General features: G+C 36.6%; 2 protein-coding genes across 3 annotated transcripts in view; one reads left to right on the forward strand and one right to left on the reverse strand.

The window, feature by feature from the left end:
• The window catches only part of zgc:158263 (ceramide kinase family protein), an 867,176-nt gene that overhangs the window by 786,511 nt on the left and 65,466 nt on the right, over positions 1–15,199 (reverse strand). The window lies entirely within an intron of this gene.
• Positions 1–15,199, forward strand: part of LOC127618393 (adenylate cyclase type 6-like) — an 83,615-nt gene that overhangs the window by 58,165 nt on the left and 10,251 nt on the right. For both annotated transcript variants that reach the window (XM_052090817.1, XM_052090818.1), the window contains 13 exons: positions 2,225–2,374; positions 3,803–3,924; positions 6,845–6,956; positions 7,291–7,418; positions 7,520–7,678; positions 8,388–8,529; positions 8,767–8,895; positions 10,399–10,427; positions 11,283–11,430; positions 11,546–11,643; positions 11,735–11,822; positions 12,041–12,157; positions 13,126–13,281. In XM_052090817.1, the coding sequence (XP_051946777.1) occupies positions 2,225–2,374; positions 3,803–3,924; positions 6,845–6,956; positions 7,291–7,418; positions 7,520–7,678; positions 8,388–8,529; positions 8,767–8,895; positions 10,399–10,427; positions 11,283–11,430; positions 11,546–11,643; positions 11,735–11,822; positions 12,041–12,157; positions 13,126–13,281 (1,578 nt within the window). The remainder of the gene's footprint in view (positions 1–2,224; positions 2,375–3,802; positions 3,925–6,844; positions 6,957–7,290; positions 7,419–7,519; positions 7,679–8,387; positions 8,530–8,766; positions 8,896–10,398; positions 10,428–11,282; positions 11,431–11,545; positions 11,644–11,734; positions 11,823–12,040; positions 12,158–13,125; positions 13,282–15,199) is intronic.

The raw sequence follows: 15,199 nt of genomic DNA on the forward strand, positions 1-15,199 counted from the left end.
GTGAGACAGTCTGAGAGCCCCACCCTACCTTTGCAGAGTTTATAGCTGTTACATTAAGTTGTTCTGCTCTTTGAGTTCTGTTTTCGTTATTGATGATATGATGTTCTGAGGAAATGGTAGCTGCTCTTCTCGGAGATCATGAGTTTTCTCAGGTGGGACTGAGGGTGAGAATGAGTGGCTAACATTTAGGGCTGTATATAAGGGGCATATGTTTGCAATAAGTAAAAAAATATATATGTCATGATATGTAGCCAGAAAAGGTTGCATGAGAAGGACTATCTATCTTTCTCAGTCTCCCTGTAGACTTTTATTTTGCGGACTGGAAAAGATTGATTATCCCTATTGGCTGGCTGACTGTTTATATTACATTTAAAATCAGACGTGTGGGGAGTGAGTTTTGAGCGCAATCTTTTTGAATCACTCTGTTAGGTCCTGTTTACACATGGTATTAATAACCCCCTTCGGCCCTGGTGTTAAATGTGTTGCCTATGACCACAATGTGATCAGATTTATCCTAATTTTCAGAAGAAATACATCACTCACTATGTCAGTGAACACGTTTACATGCAGTCTTACATCGATTATGCCTAAAAAGCTGTCAACATGTTTAGTCATGTAAATGCCTTGAACAGTTTTTCTTTTTTAGGGTAAGGTCCTAAATGAAGTAAAAGTAAAATCCAATTTGGCACATGTAGATTTTTGGTTTTTACCCTGATTTTGCGCTCTATATAAATACCTTTACCATTAACGGCTTATCCAACATGCGCATGTTTTGTGCACATGCCAATTTACCGTTTGACAGCAAAAGCAGAAAAGAATCTGATGATTTAAAAAATTATGTAAATCTGTGTGATTATTGTGAGGCCACCTCAACACTCTTCCGTAAAGTCTATAAACTCAGTTTTCTGTTGCCTAAATCTTTTTCCAAAGTATGCCGTAATAGCGAGTGTTTTAGAAAAACACACAGCATTCTAGCTAAATCTATGTGTTTTCAAACAAAATCATAAGTGCTTATGTGGCCTTAAGTCTAACACCATGTCCTAGTAGGGCTGGGTGTTGATACAGATTTTCTGATTTGATTCGATTCCAATTTCAAATCGATTCAATATCGCTTCATATGGGTATATTTCAATAATGACCCATTTGCCTACATATGAAAGAGATTCTCTCCCAGCTTATGCTGTTAATTATACAGGGGACCTTCTAACTAGCTACATTAAGAAAATATACATTTGACTAATTATATTTAATTAGCTTTTCATCATTTTGGTCACATTTTAGCTTTTTAAAAATGAACAAACTATTCATCAAATCAATAAATGATATGATGTGATGACACATTAACATTCAGCAGTTCATGCAATAAACAGAATACCATTTTGTTTAAAAACATTGTATACTAGTACAGATGTTGTGTAGTTGTTTTGATGTTGTTTAGTTGGAACAAAATTTATTTGATTGTGTAGATTTTGACTACCGAGTTGTTTTTTTTAGAAGTAATGAGTAATTACGTTATATGGAAGTTAATAGGAGAATTACAAGAAATTCTTTAAAACTTTAAATATTTATGTCAATTTAATGCAAAGTCATATTCAAATAAAATTTCATATAAATATTAATTATAAAAAATATCTTCTCATCACACAGGGTTTAGCTGTAGTTAATGTATATTTTGAAATGTTAAAGAATATTTAAAAAAAACTGACATCATACATCACATTTATATTTTTAAGTTAAAATGCCAGAAATATAGATCTTTTTACATGTATGAACAGCTAAAAAGTTAACAATGAGCTCCAATATGGTTTTGATAAAAGCAAATGGATTATGAATGTTTTACAAGTTTAAATCTCCACCGGGTCAAAAGTGATGCGCAAATGCAAAAGGTGTTTGCAGAGTTTGATCGCAATTGGAGGGTTAAAGCCACAAGTAACCAGCAAAGTTTATAACCCTTGTTTTAGTGCTGTGGTTGATTGACAGGTGAATGGGCGACACTACAAATATGATGTGGTCACAAGCATTTGTGATTACTTCCAAATGTGGATAGGATCACAAAATGGTTCGGATCCCGTTTACACCTGTATTTACTTGGGGTCAGATCACCCCAAACAGATGTTAGAACCAGGTGTAAATAGGGGTCTTGCAGATAGCAAGCAGTCAGAATGTTTAAACATCTCTCTTGAACTTAATGAATTTCATCCCTCTTCTCTCTCTCTCTGTGCAGTTATGTGCCAATGCGCTGATATTCCTGTGCACCAACATCATTGGCATCTGCACACACTACCCAGCTGAAGTATCTCAGAGACAGGCCTTCAGAGAGACTAGAGGATACATCCAGGCCAGAATTCACCTTCAGAGAGAGAACCAGCAGCAGGTTGGCCAACACTTGAGCACACAATCACACCTACCGTTTGCTTACCTTTTATAAATGTGCACGAAGCACCTCATAAACTCAGGTCATGTGTCATTGTTATGCATTATGTTGCATATTGTGGTTTCACACCATTATGGCTTGATTTAAACCAGTTCTTCTTGAGATCAGTAACCACTTGTTTACTAAAAAGGAGTTTCTGTTATTGTTATTCATGCTGTTTGAGACAAATTTTGGTACAACTTTGCATCCATTACCAGTTAAAAATTTAAACACACCGACTTATGCATTATTATTATTGTTATCCACCTTTTATAATTACTGCCATCCACCTTTTTATAATACTGTATTCATCAAAACTATGAAATACCAACTAATTTCAAAAATGGGAAGTATAAAGTGACCAAAAAAATGTTTAAATTCAAAACTGTTATATTTTAGTTTCTTGACCCCCTTCCACATGTGAACTACAGAATGCAACAACAGAAAAATTCACTGGCGGCAAACGTTTGGAATAAACATATTTTTATTATGTTAAAAATATGTTTATTCATATTTTGCTGTTTCGGAAGGAAATTGTTTTTTAATTCACCAAAGTGGCATTCAACTGATCACATAGTATAGTCAGGACATTACTGATGTAAAAAACAGCACCATCACTATTTGCAAAAGTCATTTTTGATCAAATCTAGACAGGCTCCATTTCTAGCAGTCATTACTCCAACACCTTATCCTTGAGTAATCATGTTAAATTGATAATGTGGTACTAGAAAATCACTTGCCATTATATTAAATGCAGCTGAAAGCTGTTTGTTTCATTAAATGAAGCTTAACATTGTTTTGGTGTTTGTTTTTGAGTTGCCACAGTATGCAATCGACTGGCATGTATTGCTTGAAATTGAACACAGACATTGGACAACAGATCATTAGAAAAGAGTGTTATGGATCTTAATCCCATTGAGCTTTTGTGGGATCAGATAATGTGAGAAGTGCCCGACAAGACAGCCACATCTATGGCAAGTGCTACAGGAAGTGTGGGGTGAAATGTCACCTGAGTATCTGGACAAACTGACAGCTAGAATGTCAAGGATCTGCAAAGCTGTCATTGCTGCACATGGAGGTTATTTTGATGAGAACTCTTTGAAGTAGTTTATGTTTTTCAAATTTTAATTGTAATTTTTCACATTAATAATGTTGTGTGCGTGCGTGCGTGTGTGTGTGTGTGAATATATTTTTTAATGGGGAACAGTGAGTTACAGCACCTAAAATATACGCAGATACATTCCATAGTAAATAATGGTGGATAGTATTCACTTGTGCAGTCCATAAAGTCTATATAATTGTTTTTTTCTATATTCTTAATGTTAAAACAAAAAGCTCGTAACTTTTTTAACTACACCTCACTGTTGTCATGTCATAAACCCAATCCAGGAGCGCCTGCTGCTCTCAGTGTTGCCAAGGCATGTTGCCATGGAGATGAAGGCAGACATCAATGTCAAGAAAGAGGATACGATGTTCCACAAGATCTACATCCAGAAACATGACAACGTCAGGTACACAAATGCCAAGAACAGCACATGGTGTCGTACTGGTATGATTGCCAGTATTGACATCACACCTCCTGATTTGAGAAACAACACCATTATAACTCTCAGTCTCTGTGTATAAAACATATTAGACACTGATGCTGCTTAAGGTCATTTTTTTCCAAGGATGAATCTGTTGAATGTTTAACATAGATTAGTTTATTCATAGTCCTTGAAATGTGAATTTCCTCAATTTTTTTTGTTTCTTTTCTTATCGGAGTGAAGGTCAAGTTGGTGTACGACCACTGGTTATGATATACTAAAAGTTACACACCCAAATAACAGAGCTGTGGGAAATAACAGAAACCATTTTGTTAACGTAGTTTCAGGTCTCAAGTGCTGCTCGTTCAAGAACCAGCAGATTGCACATTCCATAAATATGTTACAATTTTGTGTTCCAATAGTTTTTTAAAGCATTTGAGGTCTTTAGAAGGCTGATATCCTGTGAGATATGTTCGATAAACCATGATCTAAAACAAAATTAACCTATGATAAAAAATAGCTAGTTTAAAAGGTTTTGACCTTCTCGATTGTATCCAACCATTAAAATCATACAACGTCATTACGTCTAATATTAATTTAATTAACTATTACGAATTAACTTATTTTAATGACCAAAACAAGATATTTTTCTGTGTCCCACATTTTGCACAAAACCTTGTTACTGCATGGTTTTCCACACCTATTGCAAAAAATTTAGCTTTCCTGAAAATTGTGACACTCAAGAAGAAACATAATTTGGACCCTTTCTACAGTATGGTGGGAATACATGTATATTATTGCATTTAATTTACTATATTTATACACATTTTTGACTGCATTCATCAGGCTCAACCATTCCAGTCCTGTTACCAGAGTTACCAGAATGATTAAATTACCTTTAATTTATGGGAAATTTATCAATGACTACAAACCAACATTTGGCCCTAAACTAGAAAACATCTACTGAGTGACAGCTTAAAGGAATATGTTGAGTTCAATACAAGTTAAGCTCAGTTAACAGCATTTGTGGCATAATGTAACGTTCGATTCTCCCCTTCTTTAAAAACAAAAGCAGCTGCAAATGTCAAAGTTACTGTCATGTTCACTGTTGTCTTTTGTTTTGTGCTTTTATGTTGAAGCTTAGTTTAGTTCCTGTTTCCTGTTTTGGTGTTTGTAGTCCTTTGTAGTTTCTTCTATTACCTTGTCTTGTTTCACTGTTGCCCTTTGTTTGTCATTTTTGTCACTTTTGTAATTCCTTAGTTTTGCACTTTTGTCACCCTTGTACTTCCATAGTTTTCTTGTTAGCGTTCGTGTTCTCCATTCATTGTTTTCACCTGCCCTCGTTAATTTGCCATTGGATTCTGTTCATCACCTTGTTACCTTGTTTGAGTTCTGTTTGTTCATTGGCCCCTTTTTCCCTTGTTCATGTATTTAACCCTGTCTGTTTGTTCAGTCTCTGTCGGTCGTTGTTTGTGAATGGATGTATCTGTTAGCTCCCTGTTTCCAGCCCGAGTTCCCTGTGACTACTCTCCCGTTCGTGGTTCCTGTTCCCCTTGTTGATGTCCCCGTGTCCTGCCAAGGTTTTGTCTCTGTTTTCCCATTGTGGACCTTTCCTTTGTTCCTGTGTTTTGTTAATTTATGGTTTTCAATAAAGCCGCGTTTGGATCCTACCTTCTGTCTGCCTTCTCCTGATTTCCCACATCGTGACAGTTACAGTGAGGCACTTACAATGGAAGTGAATGGGGCCAATTTTTGGAGGGTTTAAAGGCAGATATGTGAAAATTATAATTTTATTAAAGCACTTACATTAAATCTTCTGTTAAATATGTGTGTCAGTTGTAAATTTGCATAAATCACAGTTTTTACTTTTTTTTAAGGGTTTTATGGTTTAAGGTGTTGTCAAGCAATGAAGTTGTAAAGTTTTATATCATTATGCAGAAAATGTTAGGAAGCGACTTAAAATCATGTTAATGCATATGTTTAAGTTTTGTGGCTATACATTTGAAACGGTAAATATTTTAATGTTTACAGATTGGCCCCATTCACTTCCATTGTAAGTGCCTTATTGGAACCCAGATTTTGCTTTTATAAAAGTAGGTCGAAAGTAATTTTTGTGATAATCAACATTATGCCACAAATGCTGTCGATTGATCTTAACTTGTTTTAATGCCGAAATATTTCAATTTTGTTTGCAAACCTTTTGGTGGTACTGCTAATTTTAACATTAATTGAAAAAACAAAAATATATATATATATATATATATTTCTCTTTTATTTTATCAAAACATTTACATTTGATACATTTTACACATTTCATTTTGATGAAGACAATCAACATTTTCTGCCGGTTAAGCACCTCCTTCCACTGACCCTTGAAAAATAAAATAAAAACTTACTTTTACTGTTTTAGGCCAATTCATGGAGAGTGTACGTTATTTTAACATAAACAAAGACAGTTTGAAGCAGCTGTGCCACATTTGCTAAGTAAATTTGGATGTGTAAAAATGCTAAATGTAACTGACGAGGTAGAGATCTGGCTTTCCAAATGTTTTGAATTTGCCATCAGCAGGCGTTTATGAAGGAAACAGTGCCATCTGTTGTCAGATAGTAATGTGTCCTCACTGTGTCCATTCTGTCATGCCTTAAATTGTAGTTGATGACCATCCATCCTCCTTGTGGCTATGAGGACTTTAAGGACACCAGCCAGGTCCTAGTTTTTGTAATTGAATGATAGATTGAAGTACTGAGTGTGGCCACCCTCCATTCAGAAAGTGAACAATGTTTTTCTCCATTTGCCCATGAAACCAACTGCATTGACCCAGACAAGAGGCCTCAGTGATTATTGATCTCATTTTCTCTGTCTTACTGTCTGTCTCTTTTTGTCTTCTATCTGTCCTCTCAACAGTATCCTGTTTGCAGACATAGAGGGCTTCACCAGTTTGGCATCGCAGTGCACAGCCCAGGAGCTGGTGATGACACTTAATGAGCTTTTTGCTCGCTTTGATAAATTGGCCTGGGTACGAAAGCAAACATTAACTCAGTTGTTGTCTTATGATGACTATTATTATTGACTACTGTTAGGGTGAATTGCACAAATAAATGTACAGGTCATATTTTACTCAAAATGAATAAATAAAAATCTTGTTTCACATAATCTATTTTTAATCTAAGTCTATTTTTAGGACCATTAATATTTGTTGCAGGGTGGCATATTCCTGACTATTAATTAACTTTTTCTGCATTAAATTTTGTTACTTTAATTTAAAGAAAATTATGTAATACATAACTTAAAATCATCCTGTAAAAACAGTTATTTATATATATATATATATATATATATATATATCTTAGGAAAACCACTGTTTACGGATCAAGATTCTGGGGGACTGTTATTACTGTGTGTCTGGACTTCCAGAAGTGAGGACAGATCATGCTCACTGCTGTGTGGAGATGGGGGTGGACATGATCGAGGCCATCTCGTATGCTTTACATTTATCATTCTCCCTTTCCTTATAATTTGACTATTATCACATTTTTCATTGAATGTTTTATGCCTGTCGTTACATGTGGCTGCTTGTAGATTGGTGCGTGAGGTCACAGGAGTCAATGTGAACATGCGTGTGGGCATACACAGTGGCCGTGTGCACTGCGGGGTGCTCGGGCTGCGCAAATGGCAGTTTGATGTCTGGTCCAATGATGTCACACTGGCCAATCAGATGGAGGCTGGAGGCAAAGCAGGGTAAGAGTGAACACCAAACATCTGCAGCAAACACATTTGTGATAACGTGATGTGTTGATCTATTTAAATTTGACAGAAAAATTTGGGTAAGTACATAATGTTTGTGTGTTGAAAGTTAATAAAGCAATTACTATACACAAGTTTCCAATGGGCATACAGGTCTTGGAAAAACATGAAAATATCAAATAAGTTTTTAATTGTTTTTTCCAGACCTGGAAAAGTTATGGAAATTGCTATAATGAATATACATTTGTGTTGTAATGCTCTGCTCTAATATATTTCATCAGCTAAATATTGCTCTTGTGTATAATAAACTTGCTTGCAAACTATAGTAATCTCCGATTTGTTTGCAAATCATTCTTAGGCATAGGTTATTTTCAAACTGATTCACAAATTGGTCTAAATGATTCATTAGTGAATCAGTCTGAATTTGAATGATTTTTAAGCATTTAAAAAATGCTTATCCAGTAATCACAAACAACTAGAATGGACATTAAAAAGTCAAAAAGTGTGGGAACACTGGTCATATAAATGCTGATAATCAGAGAATTTCCAGGCCTAGAAATGTCAATTAAAATTCAAAGATCACAGAAAGGTCATTGGGAAAATAACTTTGAAACACTTACCCAGTCATTCTGAATTGCTTAAAAGATGTGGGCACTCTTTATATATAACTGTACTAAAACTGTCACACTATGAATGTTAACAGGCGGATCCACATCACCAAAGCCACACTGCAGTATTTAAATGGAGACTATGAGGTGGAACCAGGCTTTGGAGGAGACAGAAACACATACCTGAAAGACAACAACATTGAGACTTTTTTTGTGCTTGGTTGTTCTCAGAAAAGGGTAAGTTACATGTAGATAAATGGATGTTACTTATTGCAGTACACACATATGCTAAATGGCTTGGGAGGCTTGGGAAACTGTGCTGTGGGCATCTTGATTTTATAAGGTTTTGGTGGTGATGGACTGCAATTCTGTTCCTTTTTGTGGATCAAAAAAGTATTTACAGTACTGTATCTATCTGAGTTTGCTGGAGTATGGTCTAATTTCCTGTGTTTGTGTGCCAAATTCACCCTGCAGAAAGAAGAAAAAGCCATGATGGCTAAGATGCAGCGTGCCAGAGCCAACTCTTCAGAGGCGCTGATAGCTCGCTGGGTTCCTGACAGATCTTTCTCCAGAACGAAAGATTCCAAAGTCTTCAGACAGATGGTGAGCTCGGCTCTGTCCACTAACACTCTGCCTCTGACAGCTTGCGGCATCTGATCTCCCCTGCACTTCCTTATGAGTGTAGCAACAAGTCATAATTGTAGCAATTTTCTCTAGAGCTTGGCAGTTCCTGTGTGAGAATTGCATTTTCCCCTTTTCAGGCAATTTTTCTAGTTTCAATCAGTGTCAAAATAAAAAGTAGAGACAGTAATGGCGTGGTACATAAAAATTGTCTGGGAGAGTATTAATGGAGAGTGTACACAAAGGACAACAATTCAATATGTTGGTTTAGCTAATTTTTTAAATACATTTTCAAATAAATACATTGTAATTAATACATATATGTATGAATTGAAGGAATGGTTCACCCGAAAATTTTAATTCTATCATCATTTTCTCACCCCTCATGCTATCCCAGATTTTTAGAAGAATATTTCAGCTCTGTAGGTCCTTTCAATGCAAGTGATTGTTGGCCAGAACTTTGAAGCTCAAAAATGCACATAAATGCTGCATAAAAGTAATCCATAAGACTCCAGTGGTTAAATCCATATCTTCTGAAGTGATACAGTGTAATAGGTGTGAGTGAGGAAAAAGATCAATATTTAAGTCCTTTTTTACTATAAATTCTCCTCCCTGCCCAGTAGATGGCGATATGCACAAAGAATACGTGAAAGTGGAGATTTATAGTAAAAAAGGACTTGTATATTGATCTGTTTCTCACTCACACTTATCATTTACTTCTGAAGATATTGATTTATCCACTGCTTTTATATGCTTTTTGAACCTTCAAAGTTCTGACAACTATTCACTTCTAAAAATCTTGATTTGTGTTCAGCAAAAAAAAAAATAAAGAATGAAAAAGAAAATCATACACATCTGGGATAAGGTTGAGTTGATGATGAGAATTTTCATTTTTGGGTGAACTAACACTTTAATCGATTTCACAATCGTTGAATGAAAAGTAAAACATAAGATAAGGGGAAAACATTTTAAAAGTGATGTGTGTAATTTCTGAACCGATATCATCACCAAACGGAATTGCAAAAATATTGACTCTTTTCAAAAGTGTCCTGAACACTCCACCTTTCTGTTCGACAAACAGATACTCCCATCCAAAACTTATGCCATAGGTTTAGCCAGTGTTGTGTGTCAGGCTGCTCAAACAAACAACTCAATGTTTTTAGAGCACCACAATTGAATACTTTTAAGGGGAATTAACCTAGAAATGTCTGATTTATAGTTGTCTCTGCATATTAAATTGGGATGTAAGAAAATCACCCACTTTTTTACCTTTAAGTTTGATTGCTTGGCTCCAATTCTTTGGCTCTGTATCGGTCAAGTATTCTCTTTCGCTCTTTCTATGGGTGTAATTTGAACTCTCTTGAGTGTTAATTAAAGTGGCAGTGGCTCTGTGGGCTTAGCTTTGGAGCTGGCTAAAATGAGACGTGTTTTTCTTTTTCATTGTGTCTTCTGCCCACTGTAACTAATCTACCTGTCTGTTTTCAGGGCATAGATGAAGCCTCCAGCAAAGATAAGTGAGTTCCAGTTTTATTAGGGCACAAATCTATTCTCCCTGGCTCTGTAGGGCTTATGGCTTACATTTCACAGGCTGTTTGTTTCTCTAGGAAAGAGAAAATATAAAATGATTATTCTAGAACAGCCCTGCAAAAAAAAGACCAGCTTAAACCAGCATAAACTTGGTCTCCCAGCATGGCCAAGTTGATCTCAGTTGGTATGCAGCTGGTTTAGCTGGTCGGCCAGCTGGTCTCCCAGCCTGATCAGAGGACAAAAGCTCAAAACCCCTCTAAAACCGGGGGCCTGGGTAGCTCAGTGAGTCAAGATGCCGACTACCACCCCTGGAGTCACGAGTTTGAATCCAGGGCATGCTGAGTGACTCGAGCCAGGTCTCCTAAGTGACCAAATTGGCCCGGTTGCTAGGGAGGGTAGAGTCACATGGGGCAACCTCCTTGTGGTCGCTATAATATGGTTCGCTCTTGGTGTGGCGCGTGGTGAGTTGTGCGTGGATGCAGCGGAGAATAGTGTGAAGCCTCCACACGCACTATGTGTCAGCGGTTATGCGCTCAAGACACGGAGGCAACTGAGATTCGTCCTCCACCACCCGGATTGAGGTTAGTCACTACGCTACCACGAGGACTTAGAGCACATTGGGAATTGGGCATTCCAAATTGGGGGGAAAAAGAAACAAGAAAAAACCTCTAGAACCAGACCAGCGAAGACCAGCAAACCCTTTTAGCCTGGTTCAAGATGGGCTTTTCAGATATTGTGGTGGGTCAAAAATAATGTGTTTTGAGGATAGAGATGGTGAAGTTTTTATGTTTCTCATGTATTAATGTAACATTTTTTGCCCTCATTTGGTTGTTCTCCTCCAGCCGATGTACACAAGAGACTCTGAATCCAGAAGATGAGGTCGATGAGTTTTTAGGTCGTGCAATTGATGCTCGCAGCATCGACCAGCTGCGAAAAGACCACGTCAAGAAATTCCTGCTAACATTCCAAACACCTATTCTGGAGAAAAAGGTCCATAGACAGCCTGTAAAATACACTGTCATTCACTGAGACAATATATTTACTAATGCTGACTTCTGAGAAAATTTCCCAACGTGTAATACAACACCAATTGTTGTGCTTTCAGTACTCCAAAAAAGTGGATGATCGTTTTGGCAGTTACGTGGCTTGCACCCTCCTCGTCTTTTGCTTCATTGTTTTTATTCAAATCATCATCTTACCGCAGTAAGTAACATTGTAACAATAGCAAGTATTATTTATAATAATGGATGTGGATTTGTGGTGAGACCTGAATTTATGGTTTATTTGCTTGCAGTACACCCTTAATGCTGGGCATGTTCATCAGCATCTTTGTTATCCTCGCCCACGTCCTTTTTATATGTGCCATTTACTCCTGCGTTAAGGTCAGTCACTATTCACTCAAGTTTACAGATTTATAAATGTGATATCTGTATATGTACAGTATATAGATTTGCAATACATTACTGCTCAACTTTGGTTAAGCCTACAATCTAAAACAAACTATCATTATATTAAAGAGCATCATACGTGGTATGAAAAATTGCTTATGGTCTTTTTGTAAGTGAATTTATGCCTCTCTTCTAACTTTTATGCCTTGCAGCTTTTTCCAGTTACCTTACAGACAGTGTCAAAGAGGATAGTTCAATCACGTATTAATAGCACGCTAGTTGGAGTCTTTACCATTCTGCTTCTCTTCATCTCTGCCTTTGTTAATATGGTGAGAATGTGTTCTGCCTCAGTGATTTCACTTCAGTGGGTAATGCAGATTATGTTGTCGCTCTCAGAGGAAAATCTTTTGTCAGTTTTTCCGACTTTGTTAGGTTCTGTTTACCTCAAGTGAATATATGTATTAACTGTTTTGCATCCGTTAAATGCCGGTTGAAACAAAGGTAGAAAACCAGATTCTATTTTGCATAAAGTTGAGCATAAAAAATAAATAATTGGAATTAAAGACCATTAAAATCAAAATTAAAGTTTGTGGCTTTTAGTCCACCTGGTTTGGCATATTCCTAAACATTGAATAAATTAACTTTGAGCAGATATACACATTTAAAATGAACACATGCTTTTTCTTCTGAGAAAACGAACCAAAAATATTGATTACTCATCTTGCACCACACAGATTTTTGTCCAAGCAAATGCCCTCCAGAATGAGAATTCCCCACCCCTTAATTCTGTAACTAAATTAATATCATACATAAAACCTATTTGCTCTGCCTAAGCATCTGAATCAATTGAAAGAGAATTTACATTTTTGTCCCTAATTTACTAGAAATATTTGCCATTTTTAACTAGAACAAACATTTAATGTTTTAGAGGTATACCAATAGGTTTTACTGATTAGTCAGTGCCGATAGTTGCTTTTTGGATCTATGCCGTTAGTTGCAATAGTCTTTTTTTTCTTCTTCTTTTTTTTTTTTCTGGTAATTAATGGAATTTCTGTTGGACAATATACTGCATCTGGGATTTATACATTTTGCCCATCATAGTAAGGAAAGACTAAGATTTTTTTTTCAAAATTCCATAAATCGAAAACTATCGGCCAATTAGTAGGTTATTGCCCTTTTCCACCAATAATGTTATCAGTATCTGCAAAATCCAATATCGGTCAACCTCTAGTACATTTTACTTATACAAATATATTTGGAAAATTTTAACAGATTTTTTATATTGTTTTTGTTTTAGTTTACCTGTGACCGAGACAAACTGCTAGAATGTGTGGCCAAACAGCTTAATATTTCTGGTCCAGTTACTGTGTGTCTGCTGCATAATTTGACTCAGACAGCAGAGGACCCCCTCACTCTGTGTCCTGACCAGATTTCACCATGTCTTTTTCCCGAGGTCAGTGTGTGTGATGATACATACATGCATGCTTTGTGTAACTTTGCATATATGCTCTCACTGTACGCAAATAACTTCTGTTTTGTGCTCAGTGAGGATGAGTGACAATTGTTTTGGTTGATATTTGTTTATAAATGCTCCACAGCATATGCAAAAAGGAAATACTTTTTATGTTTTGCCTTTTTGCTATGATGATTTTGTCATGGTAGCAATATTGAGTGCAACACTAGTGTTCCATTTTCATCAGAGAGAAACTGATTTTTAACAATAACGTAGAATCTATTCAAGACCGTGAGCTACAAGGTTGTTGATCTTTGGTACTGTATATGCACGTGGTATATATTTTCTTGCTTATAACCAATTATAAATCAAATGTTTTATATTGTACCAGCATTTTTTATTCCATTTATGTTTTCATGAAATCAGTGTATTCCCTCATAAAAGACAGTCAGTTATGTAAACAGTCTTGTATAAGGGTCTGAAATGAATAGGGGCTCAGGGCAAAAATGCCGCTTAATCCTTAAATGCATGAAAATAGAGACCCGGCACTTATATCTATCACAAATGGATATACAAAATGACAAGATAGTGTCAAATTTTCAAGACAATTAGACAATAATAGAATGAAATATATTTTGATGTTTTATTTTTCATATGTCAGAGAAAATGCAACAAATCAGGAGAAATCTAAAACAGGATTCATTACTTTCACACTGAAATTTAATGAGATGCAACTCACTGTCAAAAACCTATTGAGCTACACAAAACATAAGATACACATAAGCTACACATATCTTTCTCAGGCACTTATTGAGTCTAAATAAATACACAATAAAATTTCATTAGTAAACCCAAATGACAATAGGCATATCATACTGCTCATGAGTTGTACTTGCTATATTTTACTTCAATGTTGTTTCTTCATCAAACAACCTCAAATGTAATAATTATTTTTCCCGATTAACACTTTTATTGACCTCAACAAATGAAAAAGAAAAACAAAACGTATATGTACAGAATCAACTTTTACCCCGTACTATTCCCTTCCCCCTCCCATTCGCCAATCCCACCCTGACCTCCAACAAACATCCTTGTGGTCAAAGCTAAAATACACACACAAAGAAACAAAAAACGAATATATATATATATATATATATACACACACACACACACACACACACACACACACACAGTGCATCCGGAAAGTATTCACAGCCTTTGCCATGACACTCAAAATTGAGCTCAGGTGCATCCTGTTTCCACTGATCATCCTTGAGATGTTTCTACAACTTGATTGGAGTCCACCTGTGGTAAATTCAGTTGATTGGACATGATTTGGGAAGGCACACACATGTCTATATAATGTCCCACAGTTAACAGTGCATGTCAGAGCACAAACCAAGCCATTGTCAAGGAATTGTCTGTAGACCTCCGAGACAGGTTTGTATCGAGTCACAGATCTGGGGAAGGCTACAGAAAAATCTCTGCTGCATTGAAGGTCCCAATGAGCACAGTGGCCTCCATCATCCGTAAATGGAAGAAGTTTGGAACCACCAGGACTCATCCTAGAGCTGGCCGCCCGGCCAAACTGAGCAATTGGGCGAGAAGGGCCTTAGTCAGGGAGGTGACCAAGAACCCAATGGTCATTATGGCAGAGCTCCAGCATTTCTCTGTGGAGAACCTTCCAGAAGAACAACCATCTCTGCAACACTACACCAATCAGGCCTCCATGGTACAGTTTCCAGACAGAAGCCACTCCTCAGTAAATGGCACATGACAGCCCACCTGGTGTTTGAAGATTGAACTCATTGGCCTGAATGGAAAGCATCATATCTGGAGGAAACCAGGCACCGCTCATCACCTGGCCAATACCATCCCTATAGTGAAACATGGTGTTGGCAGCATCATGCTGTGGGGA

Source organism: Xyrauchen texanus, chromosome 25, assembly GCF_025860055.1.
Source record: "Xyrauchen texanus isolate HMW12.3.18 chromosome 25, RBS_HiC_50CHRs, whole genome shotgun sequence".
NCBI classification, from domain to species: domain Eukaryota; kingdom Metazoa; phylum Chordata; class Actinopteri; order Cypriniformes; family Catostomidae; genus Xyrauchen; species Xyrauchen texanus.